Source organism: Carettochelys insculpta, chromosome 11 (assembly GCF_033958435.1).
Source record: "Carettochelys insculpta isolate YL-2023 chromosome 11, ASM3395843v1, whole genome shotgun sequence".
Taxonomy (NCBI): Eukaryota; Metazoa; Chordata; order Testudines; family Carettochelyidae; genus Carettochelys; species Carettochelys insculpta.
Window position 1 is genome coordinate 50,306,539 of NC_134147.1, and position 17,394 is coordinate 50,323,932.

A 17,394-nucleotide genomic window follows, 5' to 3' on the forward strand; every position below is an offset into this window, starting at 1 on the left:
CTGGTAGAAACCATGAACATTCCCGACTTGGTTAGGGGACTAGACCTGCAGGTCTGCTTCCAGCAGTACCACTGCCAGACCCTGAAGCCTCTTTCTTGAGCCTCTTTGCACAGCTTGTACTCTGATTCAGAGAAACTTCAGTGATTCCCACGTGCTTAGCTCTTCTATACTTGCTGAGTGGTCAGGGGAAGACTGCAGTAGTAGCTATTTGTGTCTCTTCATACTCAGCAGGCAGCAGGATTAGAGATCTCTGCACAGAGGATTAGAAATCAAGCATTTTTTTTAATAACTGAAGCCTAGATTCTGCAGAAACCACCATGGAAGCTGAGTGGTGCCATCTTCATAGACAGATTTGTGGCAGATGCATACATGTGGCAATAAATGGGAAAGTCATGAAGTACAAGCACGTAGGTTCAGGAGTAGAGGAAATGACAAGCTACTAAGGAAAGAAAGTAAGACTCAGACTGCTTGGAAAATTGTGTTGGGGAATGAAGCATGATGAAAGGACAAGAACCCTTGCTGGGGAGGGAGAAAGGCTGCTTGAATCCCAGTATGAATTCTGTGGCCTGCATCTTCAACAGATTTACCATCTGGTGTACTTCTACGTCTGGTAAAATAAATTTCTTGTCTATGTTCCATTACCACAGAAAGCATCATTAGGCTGATCGGGACACTAGGTACTCAGCCATGGGTGTTGAAGGCATTTCGCTGCTGTTGTCCGTTTGGCTGGTATGTATTCCAGCATTGGCAGAAGGAAGCTAGAAAACAGGTCAGCCTCATGGTTTGTCCAGTTGTATCTGTCTGTTAGGGTGCTGTGCAGACTGCAGGGGAAAAGCCTGGAAATCCGTAGGAGAGCACCTATCAGAAACAACATATGCATGATACTTGATCATTTAGCACAACAGCTTCTTAAGTCCCTGCCTTCTTAATGCTTCCTTGCGTACCACCTTCTCCTTGATTCTCCTCTTTACCACTCTAACTAATTCTACTGCTTGTAAATCTTTATACCTCTTCAATACCTGTAAACTGCTACCTGTCAGCCAGTTGTTCTGATCCTTGAACACCCCTCTCCCTGCCCCATGTCAGCGTTGCTCTGGTGATGATATGCCCAAAAGTGAATTCAATATTTTACATGCAGTCACACCAGGGGCCAGAAAGTCAGAAGCCATCAGTTCCCAGCTTTGTAATGCCTCTGTGAAGGCAGCCCAGAAATGCACTCTCCATTTTCTGTTGCCATATCTCTGCAAACTCATGTATTATTTATTTGCTGTTATTATTCCTTTTTTAGGCCCAGAAGTCTGGTAGATACCTGACAGAAGATATCGCTCCTGCCCCAAAAAGCGTACAGTAAGTCAGGTTAGGCATTTGCAGTGCCCAGTGTGTCAGTTACATTTGCAAATATCAACAATGAGGAAAATTATCAAATTATAACTATCTTTAGACTCACTTGTTATTGGCACTATGGAGGGAGTGAGCCATAAAGAGAGACCTGAATGAGCTGGAAGGGGACTGTCAGATTACTATAATCCAATTGCCTGTTCCATACCTGGTGTTCTTTGAGATGTGTTACTCATGTTCATTCCACAAAGAGGTGTGTGTGGTAGACAAGTGCAGTGGTGCTGTAAATTCAGCACTGGTGAGGCCACATCTGGAATATTGTGTCTAGTTTTGCCCCCGCTCCGTCATTATAAAAAGGATGTGGATGTGCTGGAGCAGGGTCAGTGGAGGGCAACAAAAATGATTAAGGGGCTGGAACACATGACCTATGAGGAAAGGCTGAGAAATTTGGGCTTATTTGGTTTACAGAAGAAAAGACTGAGGGGTGATTTAATAGCAGCCTTCAACTTCCTAAAGGGGAGCTCTAAAGAGGATTGAGAAAAACTGTTCTCAGTGGTGACAGATGGCAGAACAAGGAGCAATGGTCTGAAGTTACAGAGGAGAGAGTAAGTTAGATATTAGGAAAAACTACTTTCGCCAGGAGGGTGGTGAAGCACTGGAATGTGTTGCCTAGAGAGGTGGTGGAATGTCCATCCCTCGAGGTTTTTAAGTCCCAGCTTGACAGGGTCCTGGCTGGAATGACTTAGTTGGGGTTGATCCTGTTTGAAGCAGGGGTTTGGATTCAATGACCTCCTGAGGTCTCTTCCAGCCCTAGGATTCTATGATTCTGTGACAGGTGAAGCCAGGAGCACATTGCTAGGTGTTCAAAGGGTGACTTCATGATGGTAGAGTGCAAGACCTGACTCACTCAGGTGCAACAGGTAGTCGATGAGGACAGGAAGGGGCACAGTGTGAGGAGACAGAATGATTGATGCCCAACCACCAGGAGAACCTCATCCATTTTTCGAGATAAGACTTGCAAGTGGACTCCCATCTGCTCTGAAGCAAAACCTGCTGTACCCTTTCAGAGCATACAACTTCGGCATTCCAAAGCTATAGAGGAGCTATGCGTGGAGGCGCAGTCTGAGTGAATGAGGGTTAAGGGGCTACGGACAGCCTGCAAAGGTAAGGATACCACATCTGTCTTGGCCACACTGGGGTGATTAATATCAGGCAAGCCCGATCCAGCTGGACCTTGACCAGGAGTCTGTGGATCATGGGACGTGTGGAAAATGCTTAGAGGAGGGGCACATCCCCTTTGATGGAGAAAGCATCCCTAAGGGAGTATTTCCCCAGGCCTGCTCCGGAACAGTATTGGTGATACTTCCTGTTGACCTGGGTCACAAAGAGATCAGCTTCTGGCCCAGAGGGGAAACGTGATTGAAGGCTGCCATGCTTATCTCCCACTTGTGATGGCCACTGAATGAGTGGCTGAGGGTGTCCACGGTCATGTTCCGCCCTCTGGGCAGGTAGGTGGCTACCGGAGTGTTGAAGACACTATGTCCACAATTTTAGGGCTTCCACACACAGGGATGGAGACTGAACTCCACCCTATCAGTTGATGTAATACACGCAGGTGGTGTTGTCTGTCCAAATATTGGTAGTCCTGTGCATGAGGTGCCATCAGAAATGTTGGCAAGCGTAGCAGACTGCTCTGAGCCCTAGGAGGTTTATGTGGAGTACTTGTTTGGTGAAGGACCATTTGCCTGGACCATAAGGATACCCAGATGGGCCCCCACCCCATAAGAGAGGCATCCATAGTAAGGGTAGTAGAAGAGGGTGGGGATGATGAAACAGCACGCTGGTTAGAACATCATCTGGATTTGTCCAGCACTGGAGAGAGGTGAGGGCATGTGGTGGAACAGCTACTGACTTGGACAGTGGGTCCTTGACTGGGGCATAGCATGTGGCTAGCCATGATTGGAGACGCCACATGTAAACTCTGGCCCATTTGACCATGAATGTGGTGGGCTCCATGTATCCCAGAAGCTATAGACTAATGCAGACTGTGACGGTGGGAGACACTCGCACCACTTGAATAAGGTCATTAAAAACTTTTGAGTCTCTGGACGAGAAGAGTGGCTTTGGCTGTGGTCTGTATGGGCCCTGATAAACTCTAGAGTCTGAGTGGGCCAGAGTATGGACTTTTCATAATTTATGTGGAACCCTAGGCTGAGTAGAAGATCTGTTGTGAAGTGAATCATGCAAGCACCTCCAGAAATGAAGGCCCCTTTATGAAGCAATTGTCCAGGTACAGGAAGATGATGACCTAAGGCATCTTAGATGAGTGGCCATGACTGCGCAAGTCTTTGAGAATACCGTTGGTGCAGTTGAAACCCTAAACTGGAGGGCCCAGTATTGATAGCAGTGAGCCCCCACTGTGAAACACATGAAGTGCTTGTGCACCAGGTGAATCGTGATATGAAAATAGGTGTCCTGTAGGTTGAGAGGTGAGAGCCAGCCTTCTTTGTCCTCTGCTGGAATAACAGTCATGAAGGTCATCATTCTGAAGTGTCAATAGAGGACATATTTTTTGAGCCTCCTGAGATCAAGGCAGGTGTCTTCCTCCCATTCTTTTTCTGAGTTAGGAAGCATGTTGAGTAAAACCCCCTGCCTTGAAAGAACATAAGAACATAAGAATGGCCATACTGGGTCAGACCAAAGGTCCATCCAGCCCAGCATCCCATCTGCCGACGGTGGCCAATGCCAGGTGCCCCAGAGAAGGAGAACAGAAGACAATGATCAAGTGATTTATCACCTGCCATCCATCTCCTGCCCTTGTTCTGAAGGCTAGGGGCACCATACTTTATCCCTGGCTAATAGTCATTTATGGACCTAACCTGCAAAAATTTATCAAGCTCTTTTTTAAACCCTAATAGAGTCCTGGCCTTCACAGCCTCCTTGGGCAAGGAGTTCCACAGGTTGACTGTGCGCTGTGTGAAGAAAAATGTCCTTTTATTAGTTTTGAACCTACTACCCATCAATTTCATTTGGTGTCCCCTAGTTCTTGTATTATGGGAAAAGGTAAATAATTTTTCTATATTCACTTTCTCCACACCATTCATGATTTTATATACCTCTATCATATCGCCCCTCAATCGCCTCTTTTCCAAACTGAAAAGTCCCAGTCTCTCTAGCCTCTCCCCATATGGGACCCGTTCCAAGCCCCTAATCATCTTAGTCGCCCTTTTCTGAACCTTTTCTAATGCCAATATATCTTTTTTGAGGTGAGGAGACCACATCTGCACGCAGTACTCAAGATGTGGGCGTACCATAGTTTTATATAGGGGAAGTATGATATCTTTTGTCTTATTATCTATCCCTTTTTTAATAATTCCTAACATCCTATTTGCCTTACTAACTGCCGCTGCACACTGCGTGGATGTCTTCAGAGAACTATCCACTATAACTCCAAGATCCCTTTCCTGATCTGTCATAGCTAAATTTGACCCCATCATGTAGTACGTGTAATTTGGGTTATTTTTTCCAACATGCATTACCTTACACTTACCCACATTAAATTTCATTTGCCATTTTGCTGCCCAATCACTCAGTTTGCTGAGATCTTTTTGTAGTTCTTCACAATCTGTTTTGGTTTTGACTGTCCTGAACAACTTGGTGTCATCTGCAAACTTTGCCACCTCACAGCTTACCTCATTTTCTAGATCATTGATGAACAAGTTGAACAGGATCGGTCCCAGGACTGACCCCTGGGGAACACCACTAGTTACCCTCCTCCATTGTGAAAATTTACCATTTATTCCCACCCTTTGTTTTCTGTCTTTTAACCAATTCCCGATCCATGAAAGGATCTTTCCTCCTATCCCATGACCACCTAATTTACATAAAAGCCTTTGGTGTGGGACCGTGTCAAAGGCTTTCTGGAAATCTAGGTATATTATGTCCACCGGGTGCCCCTTGTCCGCATGTTTATTAACCCCTTCAAAGAATTCTAATAGATTAGTTAGACACGACTTCCCTCTGCAGAAACCATGCTGACTTTTGCCCAACAATTCGTGCTCTTCTATGTGCCTTGCAATTTTATTCTTTACTATTGTTTCTACTAATTTGCCTGGTACTGATGTTAAACTTATCGGTCTATAATTGCCAGGGTCTCCTCTAGAGCCTTTTTTAAATATTGGTGTTATATTGGCCGTCTTCCAGTCATTTGGTACCAAAGTGGATTTAAAGGATAGGTTACAAACCACTGTTAATAACTCCGCAATTTCACATTTGAGTTCTTTCAGAACCCTTGGGTGAATGCCGTCTGGTCCTGGAGACTTGTTACTATTCACCTTATCAATTAACTCCAAGACCTCGTCTAATGTCACTTCAATCTGAGTGAGTTCCTCAGATTTGTCACCTAAAAAGGCTGGCTCAGATTTAGGAACCTCTGTAACATCCTCAGCCGTGAAGACTGAAGCAAAGAAATCATTTAATAGCTCCGCAATGGCACTGTCTTCCTTGATCGCTCCTTTTATATCTTTATCGTCCAAGGGCCCCACTGCTTTTTTAGCGGGCTTCCTGCTTCTAATGTATTTAAAAAACATTTTACTATCGTTTTTTGAATTTTTGGCTAGCTGTTCCTCAAAATCTTTTTTGGCTTTTCTTATTACATTATGACACTTAATTTGGGAGTGTTTATGTTCCTTTCTATTTTCCTCACTAGGATTTGACTTCCACTTTTTAAAAGCTGCCCTTTTCTCTCTCACTGCCTTTTTAACATGGCTGTTAAGCCATGGTGGTTCTTTGTTAGGTCTCTTACTGTGTTTTTTTATTTGGGGTATACATTTAAGTTGGGCCTCTAGTACGGTGTCTTTAAACAGTTTCCATGCAGCTTCCAGGGATTTTAGTTTAATTACTCTACCTTTTAGTTTCTGTTTAACTAGCTTCCTCATTTTAGTGTAATTCCCCTTTTTGAAATTAAATGCCAGAGTGTTTGACCGCTGCGGTGTTCTTCCCAACACAGGAATATTAGAAGTTATTATATTGTGGTCACTATTTCCAAGCGGTCCATTAACAGTTACCTCTTGGACCAGATCCTGTGTTCCAGTCAAGACTAGATCGAGAATTGACTCTCCCCTTGTGGGTTCCTGTACTAGCTGCTCCAAGAAGCAGTCATTTAAGGCATCAAGAAATTTGATCTCTGAATCCCGTCCTGGGGTGACATGCACCCAATCAATATGGGGATAATTGAAATCTCCTATTATTACTGTGTTTTTTATTTTGATAGCCTCTCTAATCTCCCTTAACATTTCAGCATCACTATCACTGTCCTGGTTAGGTGGTCGGTAATATATTCCTAATGCCATATTCATATTAGAGGAATGAATTGTTATCCATGGTGATTCTATGGAACATTTTGATTCCTTTAGGATTTTTGCTTCATTTGATTCTATATTATCCTTCACATATAGTACCACTCCGCCACCCGCACGACCTGTTCTGTCTTTCCGATATAATTTATATCCCGGTATGATAGTGTCCCACTGATTGTCCTCATTCCACCATGTTTCTGAGATGCCTATTATGTCAACTTCCTCCTTTGATATGAGGTACTCCAGTTCACCCATCTTATTAGACAGACTCCTAGCATTGGTGTAAAAGCACGTTAAAAAACTACCACTATTTATATGTCCGCCTTTCACAGACGCCTTGGATTTTTTTATGCACGATTGTTTCACATCTGATCTTGCCCATATATTATTTCCCACGTTCCCTATCTGACTAACTTCTAGGGAATCCCTGTCTATGGAGCCTCGTGTAAGAGAAGTCTCCGTCCGATCCAGGTGCTCCCCCGCACCAATCGGCTTTCCCCCACCTCTTAGTTTAAAAACTGCTCTATGACCTTTTTAATGTTTAATGCCAGCAGTCTGGATCCACCTTGATTTAGGTGGAGCCCATCATTCCTGTATAGGCTCCCCCGTACCCCAAAAGTGTCCCCAGTTCCTAATAAATCTAAACCCCTCTTCCCTACACCATCGTCTCATCCACGCATTGAGACTCTGAAGTTCTGCCTGTCTATCTGGCGCTGCGTGTGGAACTGGAAGCATTTCAGAGAATGCCACCATAGATGTTCTGGATTTCAGTCTCTTTCCTAGTAACCTAAATTTGGCCTCCAGAACATCTCTTCTGCCCTTCCCTATGTCATTGGTACCAACATGTACCACGACGACCGGCTCCTCCCCAGCACTGCCCATAAGTCTGTCTAGATGCCTCGAGAGATCCGCAACCTTCGCACCAGGCAGGCAAGTCACCATACGGTTCTCCCGGTCATCACAAATCCAACTATCTATATTTCTAATGGTCGAATCCCCCACTACTAAAACCTGCTTCTTCCTAACAGCTGGTGCTCCCTCCCCCGGAGAAATATCCTCGGCACGAGAGGATACAATAGCACCCTCTGGAAGGAGGGTCCCAACTACGGGATGGTTTCCCTCTGCTCCCTCTGCTCCTCTGGGACTAGTTCTCTGGCACCCAGATGCAGGCAATGCTGTACCTTTTGACTAAGTAGGTTCTCATGAGAAGGGACCCTGAAAAGGAACTGGGGTAGAGTGGGGTAGATGTGAATGGGATAGAGTAACGCTAGGCCACGAGTTCTAGGACCCACTTGTCTGATGTAATGGTGGCCCATCAGTGGAAAAAGGGGCAGAGGCAGCAGTGGAAGTGCTGGTGATCTGAGTGCAGAGCAACTGGACTGGAGAAGTTCAAGTGGTTGTGTAGTTCGCTGCCTGGAGAAGGAGGGTACTCCAGGAGTAGACCTTCCAGCCCATTATGTTCCACTTCTTGTTATTTTTAGCATGTGGGGTGGACTTGAAGGAAGGATGTTTTGATTTATTGTGGACCATGTCCACCACCAATGAATTGGGCTGGGGATATGTAAAGAGAAAATCAGCATCCTTAGAGGCCACCAAGTACTTTTTGTCAGCCCTCTTGTTGGTAGGGGAAATGGAAGCTGACATTTGCCATATAACCTTTACCAGATCCATAATGGCCTCATTGGCAAAGCAATTCTAGAGGAAGTAGGCGGCTGGAAGGTATGGAGCAGCTGTACTACTTGGCCTGCATCTCCTGAAGATCTTTTTCCTGGGCCAATGCCACCCTCTTAGAGAATTCCTGGAAAGACCGGGAGTCATTGGCCCTCAGTGGAGAGACTGAGGTGACAGCGTCATCAGGCAAAGAAGAGGAATGGTGGAGTGGGGATCTATCCTCACACTTGGATATGGAGTCCTCCATGTCAGAGTGTTGTGATGGTGGATACGTGGCCAGGGTTGTGGGCTGTGGGGAGGCAGGGCGATCCTGAGAGGTAGTAGAGTGCATTGGCTGATGTTGGGACCAATGTGACTTTGAGTCCCAGGGAGGCCAATGTTCAGCATGCTGTGGTGGGTATGAGTAGTGGTGGGCAAACCACAGAGGAAGTGGAGCTGGATAGGCATCTTCCCAGTGTGAGTGGGTAGGAATGGAGAGTTGAGAAGAAAATACACTCCTGCAGTCTGAGCCTCCCCCTACAGGGGTGGGTGGCCTACTATGTGAATCCTGGTAGGAAGCTGATCTCCCAGATGGGCGTGGAGATGGAGGCAGAGCAGGAGACCGGCAATGTGGCGAGACCATGTTTGGTGCCATTTGGGCTGTAGGCAGAGTCCAGGTGGGGCCTTTTTGGTGCCATCCATTCTGATCCCGTTGAACAGGATGGAGAGGTGTCTCGGTGCCATGTCGGTGCCTTTTCTGGTGCCAAGTGCATGTGTGTCAGAACTGCAGCTCTCAACTTTCTCAGCACTGACTTCAGTGCCACTTCAGAGCAGTGCAGTGATCTGGTGTGGTGCTTTTTGTGTGCCACATCTGGTGCCGAGGCGGGCAGAATCATCTGTGCCAAAAACCTCTTAGGGGTAAGTGCTGGTGTGGACGTGGCTGGCAGTGCTGACAGTGTTGATGGTGCCGAATGTTTGCAGCTCAGCTCCAAGTGCGCCTGTTTCTGCTGGGTTTTTCAGCTGGCATGGTCCAAACCGGTGGTGCTAGAGAGCAGGCATGCACTGGGAAGGTGCCCAATTTCACAGGCAGCATCTCGGAGGATGTATAGGGACATACATTGTTCATACCACTGGGTTCCAGTGCTGTTTTGGCAGAAGACTGCTCTGGGGCTGGTGGCTGAAGGGACTTCTCATATAATTACACCTTCAGCCTGTTGGCCTTGTCCCAAATTGCCCATGCCGTAAGTCTGGAGCAGTGGGTGCACTTCTGGGTTTGGTGAGCCTCACTCAGGCACCTAATGCAGGACGAATGCCTGTCAGTGGCAGGTATGGCATCCCTGCATGTCACACAGCACTTAAAGCCAGGAGAGCCGAGCATGTCATGGATGTAGTTACTTAAAACAAACTAACAAACTTCAAACTTTAACTTTTTCTTTCGTTGACATCGGAAGATAATGTTGGAAATAACTAACAACTATGGTTAAAAATGTGTCTAAACCATGCTCACTAAATCTTTGTCTTTGTCTTTCAGAGAGAAGGAGATCTCTGCCTGTTTCCAAGGATGGTAGAAAAGGAAATGAGGGGCCCAAGCTGTGCAGACGCCAGACAGCACAAGGAGGCACTACTATGCATGCATGGCATGGGAAACCACAGCTCTAGAAGAATCTCTGAGTGCCAGAGTGAGGACACAATGACGCCCCAAGTGGAGCACCCACAGGGACAATACTCGAAGAAGGTGGGTCATGGTATGGACATGAGCAACACATCTTAAAGAATACAAGTTATGAAAGAGGTAACTGTCTTTTCTTCTTAAGTGATCAGTCATCTCCATTCCTATTTTTACTGACTCCAAGCAGTACCCATGGAGGTGTGTAGGAGTTCATGGCTATGTTGACCGAAGCACAGTTCTACCAAACTCATCATCATCCCTAGCTGGCTGAGTGATGGCATAGTGAGACATGAACGCATGGACCAAGGACCAGGTCATGACTGCGCAGATGTTGTGGATGGGCAAGTGCACCAGGAAAGCTGCTGAGGATGCCCTGGTGGAGTGGGCTCAGACAATCTGAAACAAAGAGAGGCATGCCAGCTCACATCTCACTCAGAGATCTGCTACGATGACACCGGCAGGCCTCTTGTGCTCTGCAGTGGTGACACAAAGCTGTATTGATTTCCAAAAAGGGCTTTGTGCTCTCTGAGTAGAACATGAGAGCTCTCCACACATCCAGGACATGTAGGCATCTCTGCTCAACCATCCTGTGTGGCTTGATGCAGAAAATAGCTCAGTGGTTAGAGCACTGGCCTTGTAAACCAGGGGCTGAGAGTTTGATCTGTCCTGGAACCTCAAATGTATTTCATAACAGCTTTCAAGTACCAAGGGGCAGGTTAGATAAACATCTGTCAGGGTAGGGTAGATGGTGCTAGGTCCTGCTGTGAGTGCAGGAGATTGGACTTGATGATTTGTCAAGGTCATTTCCAGTTCTGTGATTCTAGTCTTCTAACATGGGCAGGAATATATCTTGGCCCATGTGAAAGGAGGGCATGACCTTCAGCAGGAAGGCCACCTGTGGCTGCAGTTCCACTTTGTCCTTATAAAAGACAGTCTATGCAGGATCTCAGGTCAGCACCTTGAGCTCTGAGACATGCCTCACCAATGTTATCACCACAAGGAATTTCACTTTCTGGGATAGGTGGAACAGAAATGAAGTAGCCTGAAGGGTGGTGCATTGAACCTGGGGAGGATCAGGTTAATGGCCCACTGTGGGACCAGGTCCCTTACCTCAGGATACAGCTGCTCTCTAGCCCCTGAGGAACCGGGCAATCAGATAATGGAACATCACCATCTGCCCATGCACCAGCTCATGGAACATGGAGATGGCAGCGAGATGCACCTTGATGGAGGAATGCATAAGACCTTGATCCCAGAGGTGCAGCACATACTCCAGGACATCTCAAACCAGCGAATGTGACAGAGAGATGCTATGATCTGACACCCAGTGGGAACCTTGCCCACTCAAGTCAATCCCATGAATGGTTTCCAGCTCCACAGGAGGACCCGCTGGATCACCTCCAAGCAGTTAAGTTCCTCCTGGAGCCCCTGGAGCATCCCTGCCAACAGGCTTAAGGACCCAGGACTGGCATACAAAGGAGCCAGCCTTTGTCCTAGGAAAGGAGGCCCAGGTGCCTAGGAAGGGACCAGGGTACAGTGCTAGGCTGAGCAGCAGCCAGGCTAGCATGATCCTGAGAACCTGGGCCTTCTCCTTTTTGATTTTCCCCAGGATCCAGCCAATGAGAGGGATCGCTGGGAATGTGTACAGGGAGGAATCGCTCGGGGGATGTGTACAGAGAGGGATTGCTCGGAACACATCAGGAGGAAAGCATCATAGAGAGAGAGCCCCTGCTGGGAACATAATTGGTGGCACTTCCTGTTCTGATTGGTGGCAAACAGGTCAACCCGGGAAAACCCCCACCTGGTGCAAGCAATTGTGGGGAGAGGAGATGTCCCTGCTGAGATGGGGTGCTAGGGCATTCTGGATTCCAGGGAGGTGACAGGCCTCCAGACAGATGTCATGTTTGATGCAGAAGTCCCAGAGCAGCAGGAATGCCTGACAGAAGACTGACAAGTGAACTCCTTCCTGCCTGTTGATGTAGAACACCAAGGCCATGCTGTCTGTGTGAACCTTCACTGCATTGCCAGACAAGTGATGCAGGAATGCCGCACAGGCCAGATGGAGAGCCTGGAACTCTTTTATGTTAACATTCAACAACACCTCTTCTGGCGTCTACATACGCTCTGTCTGAAGATTGATGATGTGAGCCCCCCCAAACTAGATTTGATGCATCCAATACCAGCTCAATGGAGGGAGTAGGGCTGTCAAATGGGCCTTCCTGCAGGACATTCTTGCTCTTGGTCCACCACTCCAGAGAAGTAAGAACCTGCAGGGGTCTCATGATGACCTTCTCTAGGTTGTCCTTGACCTGGGAGTAGACCAATGCCAGCCATTGCTGGAGGGGTTCCGTGTCTGATGCGGCACACCATGTATGTGCACAAAGGCATGTGCCCAGCAGATGTGGGAAGACCTGGTCATGGTAAGGGGACATGTGCAAACTTCTGCCAGTAGGCACATCAGGTCTGGGAATCTCTTTAATGGCAGAAGTGCCTGAGCACAGACCAAGTCCAGTACTACCCCAGTGAACTCTATTCGTTGTACAGGAATGAGCATAGACTAGTTGGCATTCACCAGAAAGGCATTTACTGACATGCAGCAGCTCCTCAATGCTCCACCAGACCTCTGATCTGGAGCGGCCCTTGACCAGCCAATCATCCAGATAGGGATATGTGATAATTTCTCTGCACTTCAGGTAAGCAGTGACCACCAACATAAACTTGGTGAACACCCTCGGTGCCATGGACAGTCGAAGACCATGAAATGGTAATAATCAGGCGTAATGGCAAATCTGAGGAGATGTCTGTACCCCAGGAGGACTGCAGTATGAAAGCATACCCCCAAATCAAGGGCAACGTGCTAGTCTCCCAGATCCAGGAAGGGACCAATGGAGGCCCAAGAGACCATCGAAATGTCATCTTTTGCAGATAATTATTGAGGTTGTGCAGTTCCAGGATTAGCCCTAGTCCACCTTTAGCCTTCAGGATCAGAAAGTAGTGGGCGTAAAACCCCTTGGTCTGGAACTGGGGTTCAGCCCCTGTACCTTCTGTGCTAGGAGATTCTCATGAGAAAGATCCCTGAAGCAGGACAGGAAAGGGAAGTAGTGGGGGAAGAAGAACATTTCAGGGTATAACCCTGGTCTACTGTCTAGAGTACCCACTTGTCCCAGGTAATGTGGATCCAGGCTGAGAGGAAATGGGAAAGGCAGTTTGAGAAAACTGGGGAAACTATCCTGGGAAGAGTCCAGTTGGCCGTTCCTGGGTGTACCCTCAAAAGGGGCAGGGCTCTTTGCTCTCTGCGGGCTGAACCTGACTGAGCAGATGGGTGGATACGATAGCTTGGATGCCTCTTCTAGTCCTGGGCCTTTTTGGAAGGTGGCTTTTGCCGTGGTTGGCTCCCTTGACCACGAGATTGTGAATGTTTGAACAATTTGCATATATGTACAGGGACATAGAGCCCTAGACTCTTGAGGGTTGTATGGGAGTCTTGCAAGCCATGCAGATTACTGCCCATTTGCTCCGCAAACGTGCTTTCCCAATGGAGGTCCTGCAGTGACCACTGAGTGTCTGAGAACATACTGGAGAGGAACAGCCAGGATTCTCACTGCATCAGGATGGAGGAGACCATCATTCAGGCTGCTGAGTCAGGTGCATCTCAAGCTTCCTTGAGGACAGCTCTTGCTGCAGGAGTGCCCTCATCTGGGATCTCCTAGAACTCCTTTTTTGAAGAATCCGGGAGTGCCCCCTCAATCATTGACACAGTCTGCCACATATTACAGTCATACAGGCCAACTAGGGCTTGGTGCTTTGCCACCCTGAACTGTAAACTGGCCAATGAATAAACAGCACCTGCAGGGGACGGAGGCTGTGCTGATCCCTTACATTCCTTTTGGACACCACTGCTGTAGACTGGGAACCGTAGAACTCTGAAATCCCAACGATTGCTACTCTTGGGGTGACTGCCTCAGAGACTGATGACCACAGGAACGGCAGCAGCGCCTTGGTCCTCAGAATATCTTTGCAACTGGTGTGGTGGCCAGAGCAAAAGGGAGCATCAGAACCACCGTCCTTGCTGGTATGCATGTGCCTCCACAGGTCTATACCACAGCACCAGTGATGCATGCTGTGGTCAACGTTGGCAGGAACCCAGGTCTGGGGATTGCCTCTTGCTCTTGCAGGCCTTTTTATCCATGTCTGAGTCATAGCGTGACACTTCCCTGGACTGAGAATGGTGCTTACTTAGGAACAGGTCCCAAAGCTGGTTTCCCTGTTAAGTGGGGAACTGCTACTGCCACTGTGGACAGGACCAGTAAGACCAGGATAGACTGTGCTGCCCATTGGGCATCCAATGTAGATGGCATCTCAATGAAGTCAAAGCCTTTGCCCCAGTCCAGCATTGCAGGGTGGATGGGACTGAGCTGGACCATTCAGCCTGAATGGGTGCCCAGGACCTAGACAGAGGACTTGAGTCATCCAGTGAGGGTCGTGACCCTCCTCCAGTCCTTACCTTTTCCTTATGGGGAGATGGGAGATCTGCCTTTCACTGGTCTTGTAGCCTTCTTCGCCAGTGAGAGGGACCAGTATTGTCTGGATGATGGTGCTAGAGGGACACTCTACACACCAATTCCATGGTCCTCAGCACCGAGTCAGAACAGTGCTCTGGTGCTGAGGCCAATATCAACTCTAACAGGACAGCCTGGAGACAGATGTCTTGTTCCCCTTTAGTCCTGGGCTTGAACAGTTTATCAATGAGACGCCTCTCACTGACATGTCCTTCACCCAGACACAGCAAACAGTTGCTTTGTGGGTCGCTGATGGCCAAAGAACACTTGCAGCAGTCACAGGGCTTAAACCCAAGAGACTGGGGCATGCCACAATGTGAGGCAAAACATCTCAGCTAGAACCAGTGACTAACACTAACTACACTAAGGGATCTACTCACTAGAACTATTTGCAGGAAACGAAATAGAGAAAGAAAGAAACAGACATTCAGTCAAACGACACAAAGAGCTTGCCTGAGGCAGCAGAAGGTTCCCGCACCATCACTGGTGGCAAGGAGGAACTGAAGATGGGTAGAGCACACAGCACCCCTTATATCAAGGGCTCTGCATGGCTATAAACTTTGTATCTGCATCTTTAGCTGCAAAAATGAGCCATGGATATCCGCACTGACATCCACAGATGCTGGTACCCACAGATATAAAGTGTATATCTGCAAATTTGCAGAGTTCTTGATACAAAGTTCTTGATACAAAATTTGTAACCAGGTCTGCATTCATATGCACAAAAATGAGCTGCGGGCATCTGCATCCACCTTCACAGATATAAAGCAGATATCCACAGACTTGCAGGGCTCTACTTATACCACACCATGAATGCACTGCTCCAGGGGGCACTAGGAGCATTCATTTATGGATGCTGCTAAAGGAAAAACATCTAAATGGCCGCCTCAAAGATTGAGCTCACAGTCCTGTGTTTAGCAGGCCACTGCTCAAACCACTGACCTATCCCTCCCCCAACTTGATTCTCATTTAGTTATTTTCATCTCCTGTTTCTAATCTCTCTCTAGTACTTTTGGGATATTTTTAAGTCCTCATTTAGAATTTTGTACTGACACCCATCTCTTGTGCAATTCTCAAGTCAGTAAGCTGGCATAGCAAGGTCCTAGAGCAGTGGTGTCCAAAAGGAATGTAAGGGATAGCCACAGCCGTCCTCCTCTTCACCAGGCACTGGCCCCCCCCAAGCCAGGTGCCCACCCACCCCAGCAAGACAACCCCACCAGATTACTCATGGGAGCTACCCCAGACTGAAGCTACGCTGCAGCTGGAGGAGCTGCCTCCACCACTACCACGACGTGCTTGTCCCACTGTGTGGTGGGGTGAGTGCGCAGAGTGCTGGAGGGGTGCCCCACATGTGAGGCTCTCCTGGTCCACACTTTGCCACACTGCATGTGGCGAATGGGGCACGTACTGGATACCGCTGCCCTAGAGGACTTTGTGCAGTCTTCAGCTCTCTGCCCTTCTCTGCTTACAGAGGGCTTTGCTAAAATAGCTTGTCTGGTTTTCAAAGGAAAAGTTGTTTTTTTGGTGGGGAGGGGTCAGAGATCGGCACCTTTCTGGATAAGTCTCTAGCTGGCAGCTCTTCTTTTTACCTTGTCTGCTGAAGAATTTTGATGACTGTTTCCAGGAGAGAGCAATTTTAGGAGGGATTCTTCCCAGGAGTTCAAAGATACAAGCAACATGATCTGGAGAGAGAGAAAGAGAGAGCATGGGGAAAAAAATGGGTTATTTACATTTTATGGTGCTGTTATCATTGAAGTCACTGAAGATGACAGAATCCTACCATCATTTCTGGAGAAATATTTCCCAGCCTGGGGTGCAAAAAGGTGCTCACCGGTCACCATTTCAAATGCCTGGAAATGAAACAGCCTGTCAATCCATTGAGTGCCCAGGTCAGTCAAGAGAGTCATTCTTCACCATTCCTGTCACTCCCACAGACCAACAACCATTTTTCATTTTGCCAACACTCCATGACACAAGAGCGTTGCCAAGGAAAGGAAATGCTTGGCAACCTCAGCAATCCCCACTGTACTACCACCGAAATCACTTTTCCCTTTCCTGGGTAAATCTCAGTTCATCTTTGCCTTACTTTGACACATATAGTGATGTCCATAAGTAGTGTAATGATTGCTCTGTAATCATTATAGGAAAAAAAACCTGAAAATTCCTGTGGCACCTGATAGACTAACAGATTTTTTGGAGCATAAAATTTTGTGGGCAAAGACCCACTTTGTTAGATGCATGCAATCTGATGAAGTGGGTCTTTGCCCATGAAATCTTATGCTCCAAAAAATCTGTTAGTCTATAAGGTGACACAGGACTTCTCATTTTTGTGGATACAGACTAACACGGCTACCCCTCCAATACTTGTCACCAGTATAAGGGCAAAATAATTTATCTGCAGTACAATTTTGAACTGAAGTTGGTTGAGTGCCTATTTTTTCATGACTCCTTCAGACAAGACCTGCCTTATACCCAAATGCAGCAAAATAAACTGAGGGCTGAAGACAGACATTCTCACAAGGCTGTGCTATGTTGTTCATGTTCACATCTGCAGTGCACAGGAATCACCATCAGGCTCAGCATCCCTACCAGGCAGGCTGTGCTCCAGATGTCTGCAGGAGTGCTGTAATCTAACCCAAGAAGAACTTCCAGGGCTCGGTATGGCTGGGTCTGGATCTCTTTAGAAAATGGCTTGTACTGAAACAGAAAGGACAGACTATGCCTACTAATTCATAACTAATTAAAAACAAAGTCACAGCCAAGTCCAGGACACAGTGGGACAGACCATGGAACAGTGGTGGGCAATCTGCAGCCCATTAGG

At 47.4% G+C, this 17,394-nt stretch overlaps 1 protein-coding gene across 1 annotated transcript in view; it reads right to left on the reverse strand.

The window, feature by feature from the left end:
- Positions 1–231: 231 nt before the first annotated feature.
- Positions 232–17,394, reverse strand: part of LOC142019219 (SRSF protein kinase 3-like) — a 58,642-nt gene continuing 41,479 nt past the window's right edge. The window contains exons 8-11 of the mRNA XM_075005783.1: positions 17,163–17,270; positions 16,354–16,423; positions 16,163–16,255; positions 232–858 (exon numbers count right to left, since the gene is read on the reverse strand). Of these exons, the coding sequence (XP_074861884.1) occupies positions 674–858; positions 16,163–16,255; positions 16,354–16,423; positions 17,163–17,270 (456 nt within the window). The 3' untranslated portion in view covers positions 232–673. The remainder of the gene's footprint in view (positions 859–16,162; positions 16,256–16,353; positions 16,424–17,162; positions 17,271–17,394) is intronic.